General features: G+C 36.2%; 1 protein-coding gene across 50 annotated transcripts in view; it reads left to right on the forward strand.

Moving 5' to 3' along the window:
• ZNF518A (zinc finger protein 518A) overlaps positions 1 to 19,753 on the forward strand; it is a 77,869-nt gene that overhangs the window by 27,874 nt on the left and 30,242 nt on the right. For 37 of the 50 annotated variants that reach the window (XM_015456471.4, XM_045362175.3, XM_074002298.1 and 34 more), the window contains one exon: positions 5 to 6,541. The exons of 5 other annotated variants lie outside the window; for them this stretch is intronic. In XM_015456471.4, the coding sequence (XP_015311957.3) occupies positions 131 to 4,576 (4,446 nt within the window). In that variant the 5' untranslated portion in view covers positions 5 to 130 and the 3' untranslated portion in view covers positions 4,577 to 6,541. Of the gene's footprint in view, positions 1 to 4; positions 6,542 to 19,753 lie in introns of those variants that run through there. 8 more of the 50 variants (XM_074002306.1, XM_074002305.1, XM_074002304.1 and 5 more) reach the window with 1 other exon arrangement.

Genomic DNA, 19,753 nt, shown 5'->3' on the forward strand with positions numbered 1-19,753 from the left:
TTAGGTGAGTTATTGTGGGAAAAATCCTGTATTTTGAAGATGTCTCTACACAGTATCGTTTCCTGTTTAAATTACAGATAACTTCAAGAGTTTTCAGAAAAAAAGAAATTGGGACATTTTTGGTTAAATCATGCCATCTGAACAGAAAGAGTTATTTTGTGATGAAAAACAAACAACTTTAAAAAAAGATTATGATGTGAAAAATGAGATAGTTGATAGATCAGTACTTAAACCAAAAATTTCAGAAAGTATTCATTATGAACTAAAAAATGTGAAAATTCATTTGCCAAAAATAAATATTCCAAATGAAGTCCTATTGAAACATGAAGTTGACAAATACAGAAAATTATTTCAGAGTAAACAGCAGACTGCAAGAAAATCTATCAGTATAAAGACTGTAAGCTGTGTAGAGGAGTGTACATTGCTTCATAAGTCTGAGAGAGCTGAAGAAGAGGGTATAAAAATGTCTGCAAAAATACTCAATTTCAGCTGTTTAAAATGCCGAGACAACACTCGATACAGCCCAAATGATTTGCAGAAACACTTTCAAATGTGGCACCATGGCGAATTACCTTCATATCCTTGTGAAATGTGTAGCTTTTCAGCAAATGACTTTCAGGTATTTAAACAACACAGACGAACCCATAGAAGCACTTTAGTAAAATGTGACATTTGTAACAATGAGAGTGTATATACTTTACTGAACTTGACAAAGCATTTCACATCCACACATTGTGTTAATGGTAATTTTCAATGTGAAAAGTGTAAGTTCTCCACCCAGGATGTTGGCACATTTGTTCAGCACATTCATAGACATAACGAAATTCATTATAAGTGTGGTAAATGTCATCATGTATGTTTTACCAAAGGAGAGCTTCAGAAGCACCTTCATATTCATTCTGGTACTTTTCCCTTCACTTGTCAATATTGTAGCTATGGTGCCACCAAGAGAGAACACCTTGTAAGACATGTTATAACTTTGCACAAAGAACATTTATATGCAAAAGAAAAACTGGAAAAAGACAAATATGAAAAAAGAATGGCAAAGACTTCAGCAGGACTTAAGCTAATACTGAAAAGATATAAAATAGGTGCATCAAGGAAGACATTCTGGAAACGTAAGAAAATTAACAGTGGAAGTGATAGAATTATAGAAAAGAACACACAAGTGCTTCAAAAAATGAACAAAACACAGACTAAATCTGAAGACCAGAGCCATGTTGTTCAAGAGCATTTAAGTGAAGAAAAGGATGAAGGACTACACTGTGAGAATAATGATAAAGCCCCTGAATCAGAGTCAGAGCCAACTCCTGTGTCCACTGGGCAAGGTAATAAAGCTGAAGAGGGACCAAATGCTAGTTCAGGTTTCATGAAGACTGCTGTACTAGGACCTACACTGTTAATGCTGAAAAATAATAAAATAACAGTTCCTCCTAACTATAGTGCTAAGTTTATGGGCTTCAAGATGATGGATGGAAAACAGCATATTGTATTAAAATTGGTGCCTATCAAACAAAATATATGTTCACCAGACTCACACTCAGGTGCTGCAAAGGACAGTACTGCTAATTTGCAGCCCCAGACTTTGGACACTAATGGATTTTTGACAGGAGTAACAACTGAGTTAAATGATACAGTTTATATGAAAGCAGCTACTCCATTTTCGTGTTCATCTTCTATACTTTCAGGGAAAGCAAGTTCAGAAAAGGAAATGACTTTGATATCTCAAAGGAATAATAAGCTTCAAACAGTGGATAATGAGAAAAGTGTATCTTCTTTGTCAACAACGTCAGAATTGGTTACATCATCAGTGAATTTGACCACAAAATTTGAAACAAGAGATAATGTTGACTTCTGGGGAAATAATCTCACTCAGAGTCACCCCGAGGTATTAGGTACCACCATTAAAAGTCCAGATAAAGTCAACTGTGTTGCCAAACCAAATGCATACAGCAGTGGAGATATGCATAATTATTGCATTAATTATGTCAACTCTGAGCTACCTGTTGAGTCCTCCAACCAAGGATCATTACCTTTTCATAATTACTCAAAAGTGAATAATTCTAATAAACGTCGTAGGTTTTCAGGAACAGCAGTGTATGAAAACCCTCAAAGAGAATGTTCATCCAGCAAAACAGTTGTCCAACAACCAATTAGTGAATCATTTTTATCACTAGTGAGGCAGGAGACCTCAAAACCAGATAGTCTGTTAGCATCTATTAGCCTTTTAAATGATAAAGATGGAACTTTAAAAGCAAAATCTGAAATTGAAGAACAGTATGTTTTAGAAAAAGGACAAAATATTGATGGACAAAACCTGTACAGTAATGAAAATCAAAATTTAGAGTGTGCGACTGAAAAATCTAAATGGGATGACTTTTCTAATGTCGATTCACCTATGATGCCTAGAATCACATCTGTTTTCTCTCTCCAGAGCCAACAGGCATCAGAATTTCTGCCACCTGAAGTAAACCAATTGCTTCAGGATGTATTGAAAATAAAACCTGATGTAAAACAAGACTCTAGTAACACTCCAAATAAAGGCCTACCACTTCATTGTGACCAGTCATTTCAAAAACATGAGGGAGAAAGCAAAATTGTTGAATCTTCGAAAGATTTCAAAGTGCAAGGCATCTTCCCAGTTCCACCTGGCAGTGTGGGTATTAATGTGCCTACAAATGATTTGAATTTGAAATTTGGAAAAGAAAAACAAGTGCCATCAATGCCACAAGATGTGAGAGATTCAGAGAAGATGCCTAGAATTTCAGGTTTTGGCACATTACTTAAGACTCAGTCAGATGCAATAATAACACAGCAGCTTGTAAAAGACAAACTACGAGCCACCACACAAAATTTAGGTTCTTTTTATATGCAGAGTCCACTTTTAAATTCAGAACAAAAAAAAACTATAATTGTTCAGACTTCGAAAGGATTTTTAATACCACTGAACATTACTAACAAGCCTGGGCTACCGGTTATTCCCGGAAATGCACTTCCATTGGTTAATTCACAAGGTATCCCTGCTTCTCTTGTTGTCAACAAGAAACCTGGGATGATTTTAACACTTAATAATGGGAAACTTGAAGGTGTTTCCGCTGTCAAAACCGAGGGTGCCCAAGCTCATGGAACTATGACTAAGGAGCCTTGCAAAACACCTATTTTGAAGGTAGAACCAAACAGTAATTGTCTTACACCTGGACTTTGTTCCAGCATTGGCAGTTGTTTGAGCATGAAAAGTAGCTCAGAAAATACTTTGCCATTAAAAGGCCCTTACGTTTTGAAACCAACAAGTTCTGTGAAAGCTGTTCTTATTCCTAACATGCTATCCGAGCAACAGAGCACTAAGTTGAATATCTCTGATTCAGTAAAACAGCAGAATGAGATTTTTCCAAAACCACCTCTTTATACCTTCTTGCCTGATGGCAAACAAGCTGTTTTTTTAAAGTGTGTGATGCCAAATAAAACTGAGCTGCTTAAGCCCAAATTAGTCCAAAATAGTACTTACCAAAATATACAGCCAAAGAAACCTGAAGGAACACCACAAAGAATATTGCTGAAAATTTTTAACCCTGTTTTAAATGTGACTGCTGCTAATAATCTGTCAGTAAGCAACTCTGCATCCTCATTGCAAAAAGACAATGTACCATCTAATCAGATTATAGGAGGAGAGCAGAAAGAGCCAGAATCTTCTAGAGATGCCTTACCCTTCTTACTAGATGACTTAATGCCAGCAAATGAAATTGTGATAACTTCTACTGCAACATGCCCAGAATCTTCTGAGGAACCAATATGTGTCAGTGACTGTTCAGAGTCCAGAGTATTAAGGTGTAAAACAAATTGTACAGTTGAGAGGAACTTCAATAGAAAAAAGACTTCCAAAAAAATTTTTTCAAAAACAAAAACTCATGGAAGTCAAGACTCTGAAACTGCCTTTGTATCTAGAAACAGAAACTGTAAACGAAAGTGTAGGGATAGTTACCAAGAACCTCCAAGAAGAAAAGCAACATTGCATAGAAAGTGTAAAGAAAAGGCAAAACCTGAAGATGTCCGTGAAACATTTGGATTTAGCAGACCTAGGCTTTCAAAAGATTCCGTCAGAACTTTGCGGCTTTTCCCTTTTAGTTCTAAACAGCTTGTGAAATGTCCTAGGAGAAACCAACCAGTTGTAGTTTTGAATCATCCTGATGCAGATGCACCAGAAGTAGTAAGTGTAATGAAAACTATTGCTAAATTTAATGGACGTGTACTTAAGGTTTCATTGTCAAAAAGAACTATAAATGCTTTACTGAAACCAGTTTGTTATAACCCTCCTAAAACAACTTACGATGATTTTTCCAAGAGGCACAAAACATTTAAACCTGTTAGTTCTGTGAAAGAAAGATTTGTGCTAAAATTAACACTGAAAAAGACAAGCAAAAACAATTACCAGATTGTGAAGACTACCTCTGAAAATATTTTGAAGGCTAAATTTAACTGTTGGTTTTGTGGTAGAGTATTTGACAATCAGGATACTTGGGCTGGTCATGGGCAGAGACATTTAATGGAAGCTACTCGGGATTGGAACATGTTAGACTAGTTTACCATAATTACCAAGGAAAAGAAAAGTAAAATTACCTTAGAAGAAAACAATGGGTTGAATTACCATAATGCAGACATTTTCTACTTCAGTATAGGACCTGAAATTGAACACTTAAAAAGTTGATTATCTTTCTGTGGAAGAGTAAACGTTGTATGTATGATATTTGAAACTGCTATTCCTGCACTCAGAAGTTTTGAAAGAAACTAATCACAGCACAGAAGTACCTTGATTTAATTTTTTAAACATGTGTTCTTGGGAAGTTAGGGCTAAAGAAAATTTTGATAAAACAATTTTCCCACTTTAGTTCTTTAGTGACTCTTAGTAGAGGGTAATGGCTGACACCCCCATTCCCTCTCTTCTTCCACCAGCCTTATGCATCTAAGTGTAGCTCCTCTGGAGATGGAGAGCTCTTTCATCATAGAACTGAAGGAGTTTCTCACATTTGTGAAGATACTTTGAGAGAATTTGGGTAAAGAAGTTAGTCTATGTCTGCTAAATATAGTTATTTTGAAGGATATTAGGCTCCTTGAAAGTACATTTAACTCACTACAGTTACACCTCATATAATGCTTGAAGAGTTTTTGGCAAGTAAATTTGTTTTCCAGTTGAACTCTGTCACATGTTAGAGATTGGGAACACTCTCTGGTGATTTTCTTTTTCTAAATGACGATGTCAAACATTGCAGTAGATGAGCAGCTTCAAGAGAAGAATTTAAACTTTTTGTCTCATTGAAAGTTTGGTTAAAGAACTTGAACATAGTTGTGAATTTGATTATATTCTCTGATGATCCCCTTGCACAGAACTATGCTTATCTCATTTAAGTTGTTTGTCCACCATAAACAAATGGCCATTTTTTCTTCTTGGTTCCCATCCCTTTAAAAAGAATGGAACATAGGAGCACTTCCAAGGAAGTGGCTTTTCTTGAAAGTTAAAATTTTTTACCAAAACAATGTTCTGAAGCAAGATCATATTTTTGTCTGTATTCACTTTATTATTTGAACATGTCCAAATTAGGACAAACCATTTCGGTTAGCTGCTTCTTAGTGTGACTGACAACCCAAAACATATATACAGATTGTTGGCATTTGGTAAAGGAAGCATCAACAGTGGACCCAGAGGCAGTGCATAAAACCTTAGGATAGATTCCTAAGGGACATGCCCAACAGAGTTTTAAAATGGATGTTTTCATGATGACAACAGAATCATAGATTTAGATTTTTCACCTTGTAAGTTTGGATCAAATTTTGTTGGATCTTTGGATGATGGAGTTCTTGTATTACAAAATTACGTGCTATATGATTTTTTGTTACATTGTTACAAGTGTTAATGACATTTTCATTGATTGATGAAAACTTCAGGGCTTCTTTTCTGTATATAACAAATCTGTACATATTTTTGTACCTTTTAGTTATGTAAATTTTGCACAGAAATTTTTGGCATAAGTTTATTTTCTTTCAGTTTAGTTCTGTGCATGCACTAATAAAACTGGTTGTTTACTTTAAAAGGAATATATAAGACTTTACCCATGTTATTTTCTTGGTTTTTATTTCAGATGTAGATTTTGTTTTTGAGGTAAATTCGTTTTTCAGGGATTGAACACTATTGTTAGCAAGTGCCTAAAAAAGATGTGAAACAGTTTACATATGTCAACTGTAACAGTAGGTCCCAAATGGGCCCATTCCCCTAATAGTTTTATTTTAAAGAAAGCCATACATAGAATGCTTCAAGCTATCTTGCTATGCACATTATACTTGTACTGTTTTGTGCAGTTTGTCTACTTTCTTAGTGAAGTATTTTTTGTATAAAATGTTACAATTGTGTTTCTTAAATTGAGCCTAAGAATGGAGTTAATTGGAAATATACAGTATATATTAATAATGTATATGGTGTTTAAAGAATGGTAAGCATTGTTAATTTCTGTAATGAGCATTTTCCATTAAATTTATCTTAAGTTTGTGTTTACACAATAATTTTTTTACTGTGCTAAAATCTAATGGACATTTTATTCCCTAACTAGGAAATACAGATTTTAAAGTGTATGTGTTTTTTCAATGCTAGTTAACTGTACAAGATAAAGTGTGGGATTTTTTTTCTTCCCAAAATCATAGATGATATATTGTTTAAGAAAGGTAACAGATACCATAATTTTACTGTGGTTACGCTGGCAAGGTAAGCCATAGAGAGGCTTATAGTCTTCAGTGCCCTAACAGCAATAAAAATAAAATGCTCTGTTTGTTACATACATAAAACGCTCTGTTTGTTACAGAGGCATCATTTGCTGTAAATAGAGAGGAGAGAGAAGGAACTTTCCTGCTAATATTCACACTATAAAATTACATTTCAGAATAGCCCTATCAGGAAAATAATGTCAAGATATGTACTTCTTGCCTTAAAGTTTTAACAGCCATTTAAGCTTCGTGCTGCAGATATTCTAGTTGGAACTTTTTCTGATTTTGTTAACTTAGGGTTATTCTGAGGGAGGCAAACCTGCTTTGAGCTTCATTATTGCCATCGCAGAAAATCCAAAACAAAATCCTGTATCCTTTATTTTTTTGTGGTTTTTCAAAGAGGACTTTCCAAAATATATTCAGTAGTTCAAGGTTCTTATTACAATTGAAGAGTTAGTTTTAGTTTTGCAGTTGAAATTCTGGGTCAGGAATTGGTTTTATTTTTTCCAATTTGTCCATCTCCACTGAAATGCGTCTCTCACTATTTGGCATCTACTTAAAAAAATTCACTTTTCAAAGAATTTATCTTGCTAAGTATTCAGTAATACGAACTGAAATGTAATAGGTTTTTTAATGAAAAATGTTTTCATGGAGAGGCTAGCAAATTTTTTCAATAAAGGGTCAGATAAATAACTTAAACTTCGTAGGCCTTCTAGTTTCTGTCCTAACTACCCAATTCTCACAATGCAGAAACAACCATAGACAATATATAAATGAATTCGTGTGGCTATGTTTTAATAAACAATTTACAAAAAGGAAGTGGGCTGAATTTGGGCTACCAGGCATAGTTTACCAACTGTTGCTTGAATTCCCTAAAGTCTGCTTTCAGAGTGGGATTTTTATTAAAAAACACAAGCTTGATAAGTTTGGTGATGTACTCCACCTGTGTAAAAGAGCTACAAAGTGTACGAACTAAAATGTATGTGTATAAAGTTTCTAGTGTAGATGTATTTGTATAAAAATGAAGAGACTGTAAATGTAATGACAGTGGTTAGTGGGTAAAATAGGTCATTTGTGTGCTAAGAATAATGCAACTTATGAAGGGATTAAAAATGAGATAGAGCAGAAGTGCTGTGAGAAATTATGTCCAGGTTCGATGGGAAAAGGACTTAGGTATAGTGATTTGAAATAGCTGTTAAGAAAAAGTAATAGACATTCTTGGGATGGGAGAAAATGGAGGTGAATTAAAAACAGAATATTATATATTAATTCCATACAACTTATCTTGATTTTTAAAAAATAAGATTCCTTTTCACCATTGACATCTACTTCCTTCCTTAACTTTATTAACAGAGCCATTTGGGACATTCGCTCTGTTCTTTGCCTTAGCATCTTCTTAGGATCCTTGCTGTCAGCATACTTACCTTGACCCATTGGGGATCTCATCCAGCAAAACTTACTGGGGGGATTTTTCAGGGTGGTGGTTGTTGCTAGTTAGCAGAGTATGGCATTAGTGAAAAATTTCCCCTATAATGGAGAGTTGAAATGGTTGAGTTTGATGTTTATTAATTTATGTATGCCTTGCTCAATAAGTGGAGAGTTGAGAAGTAATTAGTATCTTGGAGGAAGTATTTCATGAAGTCATCTTTGAGGTGCTTTTTGACTAGTTTAACAAAGCTTCTGTTAATGCCTCCAAATTTAGGAATCTTTTCTGTTTAAAAAGAGAATAATTGTTACAAGAGTGGAAACTTTCAAGTAAATAGTGTGGAAAAAATATAACGTACATCAATTTTAGAAGTCATGATTTTAGGAGATGCCAAGAATGTGCTTAATTTAAATACTTATTCCTAGTGAAGACATTTCTAACGTGTTAGAATAAGAATTTTTCCATATACTTTAAAGTGCTTAAACCACAAGTGAGGGTTATGTTTTTGTGGCAGCTCTTGAAATAAATCTTTCAATTAAGGAGTGAAATGTTGCCTGCTATCATCAGTTACATGATAAGCTATTGCTAATGTCAAAGAATAGGAAAGCAAAATGAAAAATTGGGGAGAGAGACCAACATAATTGTAGATGACATGCTTTTAATATCTTGAAAGTTTAAAGGAGTACACTGAAAATTAGTTACCGTTCCTGAACAATTAACAGTAATCAACTGGGAAACAATAAAAGAAGACCCATTTATTTGTTTTTTGAGCTGGAGTCTCACTCTTGCCCAGGCTGGAGTGCAGTGGCGCAGTCTTGGCTTACTGCAGACTCTGCCTCTCAGGTTCAAGTGCCGCTCCTGTAGCTGGGATTACAGGTGCCCACGACGATGCCCAGCTAATTTTCATGTTTTTAGCAGAGATGGGGTTTCACCATGTTGGCTAGGCTGGTGTCGAACTCCTGACCTCAAGTGATCCACCTGCCTTGGCCTCCCAAAGTGCTGGGATTATAGGCGTGAGCCACCACACCCAGCTGATAAGACCTGTGTATAATAAGAGGCACAAAATAATACGAGCCTGCCAAAAAACAACAGCAAGCAAAAAACAAAAACAAAAAAACAAAAACCAGACACCAGACCAAACCTGTAAGATATAACTGGGAGATACATAGTATTTCTGAGTGGAAGACTAAATATACCCACTTGGCAGATTACATTTTTACAGCTTTGTCCCCCACCCGTACCCCTATTCCCCTCTTCCTCCAACAGAACTGTTCTACAGGGAGGATTGTGGTTTAGGCATTCATTGAGGAGCTGATTTCCCATTCTCTCCAGCTGTTCCATAGCGTAAAGGTACAGAGGTTCTGTTCAGTGGAGGGTTGGAGTGAGCTTCAAAAACTTAACTACACACCATTATAAGAGGCCTGAATTAGGGTTTTTCAGAGATACAGAACCAATGTAAGAAGTCTTGTCTTGAGGGAATTGGGTTATGTAATTATGGAGGCTGAGAAGTCCCACACTAGGCTGTCTGCTAGCTAGAGACCTAGTAATGGTGGTAGCATGACTCAGTCCAAGTCCAGAAGCTTCAGAACCAGGAAAACTGATGGCGTAACTCTCAGACTGAGGTAGAAGTCCTGAGAACCAAGGGGCCATGGGTGTAAGTCCCTGAATCCAAGTGCCTGAAAGCCTGGAGTTCTGATGTCCAAGGGCATGAGAATAAAGCTGTCTCAGCTCCTGGGGTATGCGGTTGGGGTTGAGGGGAGAAGATTCAGGGAAAGAGAATTAGCCTTTTCTCTTTTCCTTCTGTCCAGGCTTCTAGCTGTTTGGATTGTGCGTCAGTCACATTGAGGGCACATCTTCCCCATTCAGTCTGATGGCTCACATGCCAGTCTCTGAAAACACTCTCACAGACACACCCAGAAATAATGGTTTACCAGTTCTCTAGCTGTTCCTTAATCCATTCAAGTTGACACTGAAAATTAACTCACAGGACCTGACTTTATTTGTAACAGACTTCAGAGTATTGTAGAAAACAGTAGAGCAGTCAGTAACAGTGGAGGTTGAGTAGTCAGTAACAGTGGAGGTTAAACAGTTGCCAGGTCATTCCAATAGATAACCAGAAGCTTCAAGAACGGATCAGGGAGGCCAGGCACCGTGGCTCACGCCCGTAATCCCAGCACTTTGGGAGGCCGAGGCGGGCGGCTCACAAAGTCAGGAGATGGAGACCATCCTGGCTAACACAGTGAAACCCCATCTCTACTAAAAATACAAAAAATTAGCTGGGCGTGGCAGCGTGCACCTGCAGTCCCAGCTACTCAGGAGGCTGAGGCAGGAGGATGGCGTGAACCCGGGAGGCGGAGCTTGCAGTGAGCTGAGGTTGCATCACTGCACTCCAGCCTGGGCGACAGAGTGAGACTGTCTCAAAAAAAAAAAAAAAAAAAAAATCAGGGAAAGAGACAACCTAGATAAAACTACAGACATCCCTTGTGATCAGGAAGACTGTGTGCATACTGAAGGCTGTCAACTCAGAGGAGTGACCAGAGAGAACTTCTAAACTGCAAGTTCCTGGCCAAATGCAGGGCAAACTTGTAAACTCCCTAAGTAGTGAAAGCAGTCTTCAAGCCATACATTAATTAGTCAAGCCAAGTCACTAAAGGGAAGATGATCAGTGTGCAGAGATCCTATGTTACCTAAAATGTCCAGTTTCAACACAAAAATTGAGATATGCAAAGAAACAGAAAAGTATGTGTCCCATATGACAGAGAAATGTAGGAAATATAAAGTTGTTTTGAGGGATACCAAATTTAGGATAAATGCTAAACAGCTGTTATATGTTCAGAGGCTGGGTGCAGTGGTTCATGCCTGTAATGCCAGCAGTTTGGGGGGCTGAGGTGAGTGGATCGCTTGAGGCCAGGAATTTGAGACCAGCCTGGCCAAAATGATGAAACCCCGTCTCTACTAAAAATAAATCAGCCAGGCATGCTGTTGGATGCCTGTAGTCCCAGCTACTCAGGAAGCTGAGGCAGGAGAATCGCTTGAATCCAGGAGGCAGAGGTTGCAGTGAGCCGAGATCGTGCCATTGCTCTCCAGCCTGGTAGACAGTGAGACTCCACCTCAAAATAAATAAATAAACCCAAAGAACTAAAGGAAACCAGGTGTAAAGAATTAAGGAAAGTATTCTAATGTCTCACCAAGTAGAGAACATAGAGAATTTTTTTTTTTTTAAGAACTAAATGAAAATTCTGGAGTTGAAAAGTATGATAACTACAATTTAAAAAGTTACTAGAAAGGCTCAATACTAGATTTGAGCTGGTAGAAGATAGAATCAGCAAACCTGCAGATAGATTGGTAGAAGACATGCAATGTGAAACAGAAAAATAAGTTTGAGGAAAAAATGTTCCTCACACTATGTACACAAAAATGAACTTAAAATGGACCATAGACCTAAATACAAGCAAAAACTGTAAAACTCTTACAAAAAATATAAACAAATATTTGTAATCATTCTCTAGGCAAAGCTTTCTTAGCTATTACATCAAAAACAAAAACAAAAATGCAATAGATAATTTGTTTTAAAAGACAGCATTTTTATTACAGGAGATTGTAAAACTAGTCTGTTTTATCTGTTTCAGATTAATTTCAAGTTAATTTCAATAGTGAAAAATTTGCTCTGTATACTTTCATTCTGCCCATGCTGTTATTGTCACAAACTACATCTTTATAACAATTATGTGTCCATCAACATAGTTTTATAATTATGCAGTTTTAAAAATCAGGAGGGAAGAACAAGAGTTACAAACAGATATACATTGTCTTGCTGCTCCAAAATCTGCAATGTAAAAGGCCCCATGCACAAGGGCAACGTGCTTATTCTGTTGGAGTCAGAGTGAGAGGCCCAGAGGTTGCACCTCACTTGGCTGCTCACTGGGTCTTGGATGCAGGGTTCAACCACTTGGCCAATGGGAATGGTGTGCCAGGATCTGCTCCTTTATTTTATTTTTTGCTCACCACATGGGAATTGAGATGCACCCTTAAATAAAGCATTTGTGTTCCAAGTTAAAAAACTCTTTTATGTTTATTTGTGCTGGTGAATATATTTATCTTTCCAGTGTTTTTTGTTTTGTTTTGTTTTTGTTTTTTTCCTTCGTGTGGGTTCGAGTTACTGTGTAGGGTTCTTTCATTTTAGCTTGATACTCCCTTTAGCTTTTTTTTTCTTGTAGAGCAATTCTGCTAGCAACAAACTCAGTTTTTGTCTGTCTATGAATATCTTAATTTTTCTTTTTAAAAGAATAGCTTTGCTGGATATAGAATTTTTGGTTGACGGATTTTTTGTTTTTTTTTAAATTTTCCATTCAACACTTTTAATATGTCATCCCATTGCCTTCTGGCATCCGTGATTTCTAATGAGAAATCAGCTGTTAATTCTCCTGATGTCCTTTGGATGTGATGACTCACTTCTTTCTCTCTTGCTGCTTTCAAGATTCTCTTTTTGTCCTTGTCTTTCAACAGTTTGATTATAACGTGCCAGTATCCATATCTTTGAGTTTATGTTACTTGGAGGTTCTGGAGCTTTGTAGAATGGTAGATTAACGTTTTTCATTAAATTTCTTTTTTATTTCATTAAATTTGGGAGGTTTTCAGTTATTCAAATATTCTTCCTGATGAATTATCTTTTTTCTCTCTTTCTGAGACTCATCTTATGCATATGCTGGTATTGTTACTGTTTATTTTAGAAAGGCAGGTTCTTGCTCTGTTGTCCAGGCTGGAGTGCAGTGGTACAGTCATAGCTCACTGCAACATTGAACTCCTAGGCTCAAGCATTCCTTCCACCCCAACCTCCCAAATAGCCCAGCTAACTTTTAAAAAATTTTTTGTACAGATAGAATCTTGCATGTTGCCCAGTCTGGTCTTGAACTCTTGGCCTCCAGGGATCCTCCTACCTTGGTCTCCCAAAACACTGTGATTACAGGTGTGAGCCACTGTGTTTGGCCATATGCTGGTATTCTTGATGATATCTTACAGGTCTTTCAGGCTCTGTTCATTTTTTGGTTTTCTTTCTATTTCTCAGACTGTATGCCAACTGATCAGTCTTAGAGTTCACAGATTCTTTGTTTTGCCTGCTTACATCTACTGTTGAGCCCTTTTAGTGAATTTTTATTTCAGTTACTGTGCTTTTCACCTGTAGAATTTCAATTTGATTCTTTTAATAATTTCTATCCCTTTGTTGATGTTCTCTATCTGGTTGAGCTGTATTTCTCTTTAGTTCTTTAAACATGGTTTGTTTTAGTTCGTTGAACATATTTAAGATAACTGAGTTGAAGTCTTTGTTCAAAATGTACAATACCTTAGGGATGATTTCTGTTGATTGCTTTTTTTCTCTATGTATGGGTCATACTTTCCTCTTTGCATGTCTCATTTTTTTGTTGTTGAAGAATTTAAAAGTGTGAATTTTGTAATGTGGCAACTGAAAATCAGATTCTCCCCTCCGATCTCTCAGGTTTGTTATTCTTACCGTGTTTTATTCTTGTTGTCTAGTGACTTTTCTGAACTGATTTTGTAATGCTTGTATTCTTTGCCATTTGTGGCCATGAAAGTCTTTGTTCTGTGAGTTTAATGGTCAACTAATTAGTAGACAGAGATAAACTCTTGGAATGAATAAATCTTCCAGTGTTTGCTAAGGGACTTGTGTGTTTTCATGACACATCTTCAACATTCAGCCAGGTGGCTTACAACTCTACCTTCACCTTCAGCCTCCAGGATGGCCATTGTGAGAGTTTAGGGCCTTCTCACATCTTTTCTTAGCACACATACGGCCCTGGGCATGAGTGTGACCTTCTAAATTCTCAGGAATATGTTAAAGCTTTCCAAAGTCCCTGTGGACATCTCATTTCCCAGGCTTTTCTTCCAAGCTTTTGGTTATTCTATTGCCTGTCCCAGTTGTTGTCTGTCAGCCCAGGCAGCAGCAATTAAAGCATTTGCCTGCTAATATTTTAAACATTACCCCCCTAGTTAGCAACTTTAGCTCTGGACCAACTCCAAGTTAGGCAAAATAAAGACAGGCCTTCTGAGGTGGTCTTCCAGGGAGCCACAGACAGGTCAGTATAAATAGTTAAAGTATTTTGTGACTGACGTCTGTTTTTCCTCTAATACTGGGAATGAGGGCTGTTATTTTCAGGGCTGTTGCTGAGGTAAGGAGTGGAGAATGAGACTAGAGTGACTTAAAATACCACAAAGCTGTTGTTCTGAGAATCAGCCATTTTTCTTGGGTAAGCACTTCCTGGGATGCTGAAAGCTTTTGATTAGTTTCTAAAGTTCCAAAAAAGTTGATTCTGACAGTTTCTTTGCCAGACTTTTAATTGCTTTTATGTTAGGGCAGAGTTTCAAAGTCTTTGCTCTTTTCACTGACACCACATTATAGATAAATTTAACTTCATTGAAATTTGAAAAAAATTATTGCTTCAATGGATATCATCAAGAAAGTGAAGACAACCCACAGATGGGGAAGAAATGTTGTATATCATACATCTGATTATGCATTTTAATTTAGAATAATGAACCCTTACAACTTAGAAGACATGTAACCCAATTTAAAGTGGGCAAAAGATCTGAATAGAATTTCTCTAAAGAGGATATGCAAATGGCCAAAAAACACCTGAAAAGATGCTCAACATCATTAGTCATTAGGGAAATGAAAACCAAGATCACGTGAGATACCACTTTATACCCTCTTGGATGGGTGTTGAAAAAATAAAAACCCAGGTGATGAGGCCAGGAAGAGTTTGGAACCCTCATACACTGTTGGGAAAGCAAAATCGTACAGTCATCTCAGAAAACAGTATGGGACTTTCTCAATAGGTTAAATGTAATGTTACCCTGTGGCCCAGAGCTGCTTCTCCTAAGTGTATACCCCAAATAATTTAAAACAGGTGTTCACACAAAAATTTATACAAGGATGTTCATAGCAGTATTATTCATAGTGGCGTAAAGTGGAAACAACCCAAAGTCCATCAACTGATGAATATATAAATAAATGTGATATATATGTACAATTGAATATTATTCAATCATAAAAATAAAGTAGTAATTTATGCTACAACTTGGATGAATGTTGGAAACATTAGGTTAAGTGAAGGAAGCCAGTAACAAAAACATATGAGTTCATTTATATGAAATGTCAACAATAGGCACATTTACAAAGAATGAAAGTAGATTAGTAGTGGTTGCTTAGAGCTAAAAGCATTTAAAGGAAATACATAGGGGACTGCTAAAGGACAAGGAGTGATAAAAATGTTCTAAAATTGTGATAGTTATGTAATTCTGGGAATTTACTAAGAAACCATTGAAGTGTACATTTTATATGTGTGAATTATATGGTATGCAAATGATACCTTAGTAACTCACACAGAGACATGTATAATGTGGGACACTATTAAGGGCAACATACGTGTAATGAAAATTTTTTTAAGTAGTCAAAGAAATAATGACTAGAAACTTCCCAAGTTTGGTGAAAAACATATTTCCAGAAGCTCAACATACTCCAAGTAGGATAAATGCAGAGATTCATAAGTAGACATGTTATTGTCAGAATGTTGAAAGACAGAAAAAAAATCTTGAAATTATCATGAGAAAAATGATGCATGGAATCCCCAATAAGATTAATAGTTGACTTCTCAGCAAAACCAAGGAGGCTAAAGGGAAGTGGATAACATATTCAAAGTTTTGAAAGAGAAACAAAACTGTCTTTCAAAATTGAAAGCAAAATGGGTATTTCAAATAAGCAAAATGAGAATTCATTGGTTGCAAACCTACCTTTCAGCAAATACTAAAAGTTCGTAAAACTGAAAGCAAATGACACCAGACAATAATTTGAATTCACAGGAAAAAAGAAAGACATTACATAATAGTAATTAAGTATAAAAGAGAATATAATTGCATCTTCATTTTCCTTTCTGTTATTTAAAAGGCAATCAAATAAAGCATTATGCATATCATTGTATTTTGGGGCCAATAATGGAAATGTTGTAACAATACAAGGAAAGTAGATGGGAACAAATCTATTTTGCAGTAAGGAAATGACACCAGATAGTATCTCAAATCCACAGGAAGAAGTGAAAAAAGTCATAATAGTAAATAAGAAGGCTCATATGAAAAACTATAAACACGTACTTGTTCTTTTTAAATTACCTTTAAAAGACAAAAAATTATATAGTAAGTATAACAATTTATTCTTGGGTTTGTAACATGTAAACCTATTGTGTATAACAATAATAGGGTGGGGGAGGGAATAGAACCATATAGTAGTAAAGTTTTGATATTTCACTGGAATTAAGTTTGTATTTATCTGAAGTAGATTCTGATAAAGATGTATATTAGAAGCCCTAGAGCAACCACTAAGAAAATTCCTCAAAACATCATTAAAGGAATTAAAAATTTATTTTAAAATAGCCAAAGAAGACAGTAAAGGAGAAACCAATTAACAAAAAAAGAATGAGACCTATAAAAAACAAAAGCACACTGGTAGACATAAATCCAACCATATTAATATAACATTAAATGTGAATGGATTAAGCAGTCCAATCAAAAGACAGAAATTTTCAGACTGGATAAATAACATTCATATGCAGTAAACTCTCCATGTCTGTAGGGTCTACATCTGCAGATTCAATCAATCATGGATCAAAAATGTAGTTAGGCATATGATGGTTGTGTCTGAACATGTGCAGACTTTTTTTCTTATTCCCTAAACAATACAGTATAACAACTATTTAGATAACATTTGCATTGTGTTAGATATTATAAGTAATCTGGAGATTAAAGTATAGAGGAGGATATTTGTAGGTTATATGTGAATACTACGCCATTTTTACATAAGGGACTTGAACATCCGTAATTTTGGTTTCCACAAGAGGTCCTAGAACCTCTTGGTGGCTAGCCCCCATGGAGGCTAAGAGAGAACTGTTTATATTATGGAAATTGACAGCAGATACAAACCAGGGCTTTTTACAACCCCTGACCAAGAAAGCTGATTTCACCAGCACCCTCTGTGGAGATCACAGTTCTAGTTTTTGTCCCTTGAATCTGAACAAACCATTCTGTCTACAGGAGTTACACTTTAGACTCAAAGATATTAATAGGTTGAAATTTTAAAAATGGAAAAACATGTAGTCTCAGTCATTTTGGGCTGCCATAACAAAATACCATAGACTGAGGGGATGAAACAACAAAAATTTATTTTCAAAAAACATTACTAGATATAAAGAGGGAAATTTTATAATAAAAGTGTCAACTCATCAGGAAGCTATAACAATTTTAAACACATATGCATCAAATAACAGAACCACAAAATCCATGAAGCAAAAACTGACAGAATTGAAGGGAGAAGTAGACAAATAAAGAATAATAGTTGGAGACTTTGATACTCCACTTTGCATAAATGAATAAAATAACAACAAAAGATTGGCAAGGAAATAGAAAACTTGAACAGCACTACAAAGCAACTAGAGCTACTATATCTGTGAAATCCACTCCAAAACAGCAGAATAGATATTCTTTTCCAAAGTACATGGAACATTCTCCAGGATATACCATATAAAACAAGTCTCAATGAATTTGAGAGGATGGGAATGATACAAAGTGTGTTCTCCAACCACAATAGAATTAAATTAGAACTTAAAGGAAATTTTGAAAATTCATAAATATGTGGCAATTGAACAATACTCATAAATAATCAATGAGTCAAATAACAAACTCTCTTGAGGTTAATAAAAGAAAAAACCTACAAAACCTTGTGAGATGTGACTAAAGCAGTGCTTAGAGGGAAATTGGTATCTGTGAGTACATTTAAAAAATAAAAAAACTTAGTGCCACAGAACTGTACACTTAAAAATGGCTAAAATGGTAAATTTTATGAATATTTACCACAATAAACAAGAAGATTTAAAATTAATAACATAACTTTATACCTTAAGGAACAAGAAAAAAAGAGCAAATTAAACCCAAAGCAAGCAAAAGGAAGAGAACCATAAAAATGAGGTGGAAGGAAATTGCATTGAGAATAGATAATAGAGAACATGAAGGAAACCAAAATTTGGTTCTTATCAAAGATCAACAAAATTGACAAGGTTTAGCTGGACTGGCTGAAAAAATAAAGAGAGAAGACTCAAATTACTCAAATCAGAATGAAAGAGTGGACAATACTACTACTCTTGAAAAATGAAAATGAATCTAAGGGAATACTATGAACAATTGAATGCCCAGTAATTAGATGACCTAGATGAAATTGACAAATCCCTAGAAAGATACAAAAACTATTACAAAAATGGCTCAAGAGGAAATATAAAATCAGAAGAAACCTATGGCAAGTAAGGTATTGAAATTATTCCCCCAAAATTGTAAGAAAAAGCCAGGTTTAGATGACTTCAGAATTCATTAGTAAACTCTACCAAAAAAAATCATAGGTAGATGGATAGATGATAGATAGAAGAAAGAAAGAAAGAAGATAGATAGATAGATAGATAGACCCCAAATGCATATACTGGTGCTTTAACCTCCAATTAAGGTATTAGGATGTGGGACCTTAGGGAGATACTTAAGTTGTTTTTTTTTTTTTTTTTTTTTTTTTGAGACGGAGTCTTGCTCTGTAGCCCGGGCTGGAGTGCAGTGGCCGGATCTCAGCTCACTGCAAGCTCCGCCTCCCGGGTTTACGCCATTCTCCTGCCTCAGCCTCCGGAGTAGCTGGGACTACAGGCGCCCGCCACCTCGCCCGGCTAGTTTTTTGTATTTTTAGTAGAGACGGGGTTTCACGGTGTTAGCCAGGATGGTCTCGATCTCCTGACCTCGTGATCCGCCCGTCTCGGCCTCCCAAAGTGCTGGGATTACAGGCTTGAGCCACCGCGCCCGGCCGAGATACTTAAGTTTAGATGAGGTCATGAAGATAGAGCCCTCACAGTGGAATTATTGCCCTTATAAGAAGAGTAAGAGACAAAAATTTTTTTTCTCTGCCATGAGGATACAACAGGAAGTCACCATTTGTAAGGCAGGAAGAGGGGCCTGACTAGAACCCATCTATCCTGGCCACCTGGTCTCAAACTTCCCAGCTTCCATAACTGTGGGAAATAAATGCCTGTTTGAGCCACTCAGTCTACAATATTTTGTTATAGCACCCAGAGCTGACTAAGAAATGTACACTTCCCAACTCATTCTATGAGGCAAGACAAAGACATCTAAAGAAAGCTTCCTTATGAATGTAGATGCAATGAAAACTAGTAAATCAAGCCTGGGGACATATAAAAATAAATCACTGCAAGACATTAGTATCTGGGCCACCACTTTGTACTTGGGGCAATTCATACCTTACATACCCACAGGATGGGTTCTCATTGTCTGCTGGGTAATGAGTAATCTGGTCCCAAAACCTCGTCTTTACTTCTTGCTTTCTTGGACTACTTTAGGTACTAACTCTGTCAATTGAGTCTTCTGGATAAGATGCTGACATGGAGTTTGGAATGCAAGAGGTTTATTGGACAGTAATGCTTGGGAAAATTTAAAGGGGAGGGAGGAGAATTGAGTAAGAAAAGCCTGCAA

Source organism: Macaca fascicularis, chromosome 9, assembly GCF_037993035.2.
Source record: "Macaca fascicularis isolate 582-1 chromosome 9, T2T-MFA8v1.1".
Classification (NCBI taxonomy): domain Eukaryota; kingdom Metazoa; phylum Chordata; class Mammalia; order Primates; family Cercopithecidae; genus Macaca; species Macaca fascicularis.